Here is a 3,877-nt window from a genome sequence, read left to right as displayed (position 1 = left end):
ACCCTTCTCCGCAACCGCCTCTACCACGCGCCCCCTTTGCGCGCTCTCCCACCTTGTGCACCGCAACCTGAACGCAGCCTTGTGGCGGAGTGGTGGGGAGTTCCCGCGCCGCCCCGCCCCTGCACGCCCCGCAGCGCCCACCAGTGGCTGCCGGCTGGGTCTCGTCTCTCCTCGCTCGCACCCCACTCTTCCCGCTCTTCCTCTCGCTGTATTTAACCCTCTGACTGTTGGCCTCGCCGTGAGTGCTGGCTTCTGCTGCGTTGCCAGTCTTGCGTCTCTGCCGTCCCCTCTCTCTCCCGTGCCCCCTCCTCTTGCCCTGCTGGCGCCCGCTCTTTCCCTCCCTCCTCCTTCGGCTCTCCCAGGCTCACTGGCACCCAAGCGGAAGACTACACGCCCTGCCCTCTACTAGAGAACAGCTCCGGCTGAGGGACAACTTAACGTCTGCAGTTTGGGTAGGTGCAGCAGGAGTTTCGGCAGCGAAAGCCACCACCCGGGAAGTCCGGAGTAGCATGGCCCCGAGAAGCACCTTCCTTGCTGCCACGCTCCGGCTCTGGAGCATCCTCCCGTGCCTGCTGGTACTGCGGGCGGAGGTCGGGCAGCCGCGCGAGGAAAGCCTGTACCTATGGATCGATGCTCACCAGGCACGAGTGCTCATAGGTAAGGCTCCAGCGCCCGGCACCTCCTCCTGACCGTCTTAACTCGCTCTCCAGCTCTTCCATTAAAGGAGAGATGCATGCATTTTGTATGTTTTTAAAACTTAATTTCTAAGGAAGATTGCTCCCTCTTCTAATTAGCCGTTTTCTATCTGAAAGCATATAAACGTCTCTCTCAAGAAACCTGATCCTATCTAGTGTTCTGGTGGTTCTCTTGCTAGTTTCTATAAGCTTACATTTTGAGGTGGACCCAGCATTTGTTAGCACCAGTTAACTCTATGTCCACTCCTTTTCCCCTAAAACCATGTGCCTGTTGGCATCAGCTTATTACAATCAGAGAAAATTAATTGGTACCAAGGCAGGTGCTTTGTGAAAAGAAATAATCCATACTAATTCTCAAATGTTCTTTTTTGCACTCAGTTGCTGATTTGGATTCTTTTAAGCTCACCTGGTTTGATAGATTTTTTTTTTTAATTTCTTTTAAACCCAGGATTTGAAGAAGATATCTTGATTGTTTCAGAGGGGAAAATGGCCCCTTTCACGCATGATTTCAGAAAAGCACAACAGAGAATGCCAGCTATTCCTGTCAATATCCATTCCATGAATTTTACCTGGCAAGCTGCAGGGCAGGTAAGTTCTAATAACCAGAAAGGGTGGAGAAAATGACCCTTTAATATTTCCACTGCCTACTGCCAAGTAGAAATAATACTGTATAGTACGTAGTCTGGTACATTTTTACAATTTTTAAGAGTGATTTCTCATCTGATCTCCAAACCAAATAAAGAATTAACTCTCATGTATTTAAATATGTCACATAAATTAGAGATTCCCAAAAGAAAAGGGTAAGCAATGTGCCTAAGCTCACTATTTTGATAAGACTCAGTGTCTTCAGGCTGCTGGAAATATAAAGACCTCAAATACCAACATCATGTCTTTCTGTGGTCATTGCTTTTAAAGTTTCACATAAGATTAAAAAATCTTTTTTTCCATAGCATATACTAATCACTTGTGACCTTTATACTTTACAACCAATTTTAAAGTCTATAAGTATTTTTGACATTGTATATTTGAAAAAATTGGTATGTTGAATGTTATTCATCGGAATGATATGAATGCTGTATATCTCTGGTAGAAGTCCACAGAGTCAAAAAGTGTTATATAAGAACATTTGTAAAATGTTGCAGGCTAATGATTTTTTTAAGTTACCATTTAAATACTTTTATATGGGAAAAAAACCTGCAATGTATTTTTTATAAAGAAGCATTCCTTTTATTTCCTAGCACATTAGCATCTTTTATATGTTACTTTTTGTACAGTTTCAGTGTTATAAAAATGACCTCTAATCAAATGACCTCTAGTGACAATGGTAAGTAAATTATTTTGCTCATTAGTTGGTAAAGTATGTCTACTATGAAAATCATTGTAATATTAATTAAAATAACATTTTCAGGTATTTTTTATTGTAAAATTACTTAAATGGATATTTTCATGAAGAATGTAATTCAGAAAAAACACTTTGTAACAAGTAACTATTTTGAATTGAGAAATCTCTTTGGTTCCCTTTAATTAACTGTTATAGCATGGGCATGACCATTTTAGCTGTCTTTTCCCTTCAGATCTGTTCTCTCATCTTTCTTTTCTAAGGTAGATGAAATCTAGACCCTTTGACACTTCCACTATTGAACAAAAAAAAGATGGTTTGGATCCACTGAAGTTCATAAAAAGACGGTCATCTATTCTAATACTCCCATTTTGCAGATAAGTTCACTGAGGCTCTTACCGCTTTATAGGGAGGTGACTCCTTTTCTTTCTACAATTCTCTCTTTTTAGATACTTTTTGGACAATTAATTTTAGCATATTGTGAAACCAATAATAAATCAATGAATGGCCTTTTATTACTGCCTCTTCATTTCATTTGAACCTGTTTACTTGTGTTTGACCACTGTCAGATGGGATCAATATTAATTCCATGTTTTAAAAAAAGAACATATTCTTTACCTATATTTTTATGGGTTCATAAGAACCATTAGAAGGTAGCTTGACTTGCACCTTGGCCTCGCTGAAAGGGTTTGATAACTGTAGGAGAAGCAGAAATTGTCATATTAATTTATTATCTATTTATTTATTTTCCATGTGAGTTTGTCTTCTGAAGAATGGAATTTGAAGCAAAGGCTTAAATTCCACATTTTCTACCCTGTTGCTTTATAGCATAGTGTGTGTTTGCAAACATTGACATATTGTTGAGTACAAAATAGGATTGCATAACAATCTCAGGAATATTTCTTGTAGGTGATTAGAGAAGATGGTGGAACTGGCATGGAAATGAAGCTTTTAGCATCTTTTTTCTCTCCTATTTGGGTGTTGATCACCCATGTGGATTATCTCATTATGCAAGACGATATTAGCACCTCAATTAAATTATCTTGCTCTCTGTGCTCAGTCTGCTCTGGATAGATTACCACAGGTATCTGTGAAATTGGGTGTCTGTTTATCTTAAGGGGAGGGTAGTGAAGAGGTAGGATCTTCACAATGCCAAACAGCAAGATTTTTAAAGTATTATTTAAATTTGACTCATTTTACTCAATAAAGTTATGTGATTCTAGCACCATAATTTTTAAAATGCATGGAAAGTTTGAAGACAGCAAAAATAATGACTTTAATGCCAATTAAGTATTTTGAAGGGCATCTCTGGCTAATGCCAAACCACATCAGAACATCTACATGGAAATGAAAAGTTCATTCCATGATCAGTTTTTCATCAAAATAATGTCAAACATTTAGAGATTTCAACAGAAGCAAAATACATAGCTGATTAATGAAAATTTAAACTTAATATTTAAGAGTTTTGGCAACACGTGGAGAAAGCTAAAAGAACTTTAGGATTGAAGACCTCGTAGAGGCTGTAGGTGTTATCTAATTCCAGTAAATTATAAGTCCAGTAACCTGAGGTGTTCTTGTAGCCATTTAAAATAATTTTCATTTTTTTATTTCAAACAAATGCAAATAAAAATTACAATGAGATTCATTTTTCCACATCATGTTGGTCAAGTTTTTTAAAAGTGTTTTTCGTATGTGACGAATTGTGCATATTCGTATGTAGCCGATGCCCATGTTAGCCTTGTTCTTTGCAGGACAAGTCAAGTCTGATGGCAAAGGGCTAGAAATAAATCCTTTGGGAAATTTTACTTTCAGAGATTTGTCCTAAGGAAATAATCATGAATAC

The 3,877-nt window shown here is 38.8% G+C and overlaps 1 protein-coding gene across 1 annotated transcript in view; it reads left to right on the top strand.

Annotated features, from left to right (window-relative positions):
- Window positions 1-193: 193 nt before the first annotated feature.
- Window positions 194-3,877, top strand: part of WIF1 (WNT inhibitory factor 1) — a 62,515-nt gene continuing 58,831 nt past the window's right edge. The window contains exons 1-2 of the mRNA XM_011373715.2: window positions 194-657; window positions 1,144-1,283. Coding sequence (XP_011372017.1) covers window positions 510-657; window positions 1,144-1,283 — 288 coding nt within the window. The 5' untranslated portion in view covers window positions 194-509. The remainder of the gene's footprint in view (window positions 658-1,143; window positions 1,284-3,877) is intronic.

The sequence above is a fragment of the Pteropus vampyrus genome, unplaced genomic scaffold, assembly GCF_000151845.1.
Source record: "Pteropus vampyrus isolate Shadow unplaced genomic scaffold, Pvam_2.0 Scaffold9, whole genome shotgun sequence".
Classification (NCBI taxonomy): Eukaryota; Metazoa; Chordata; class Mammalia; order Chiroptera; family Pteropodidae; genus Pteropus; species Pteropus vampyrus.
Note: the sequence above shows the minus strand (reverse complement) of the source record. Positions and strands in the feature narration are given on the sequence as shown.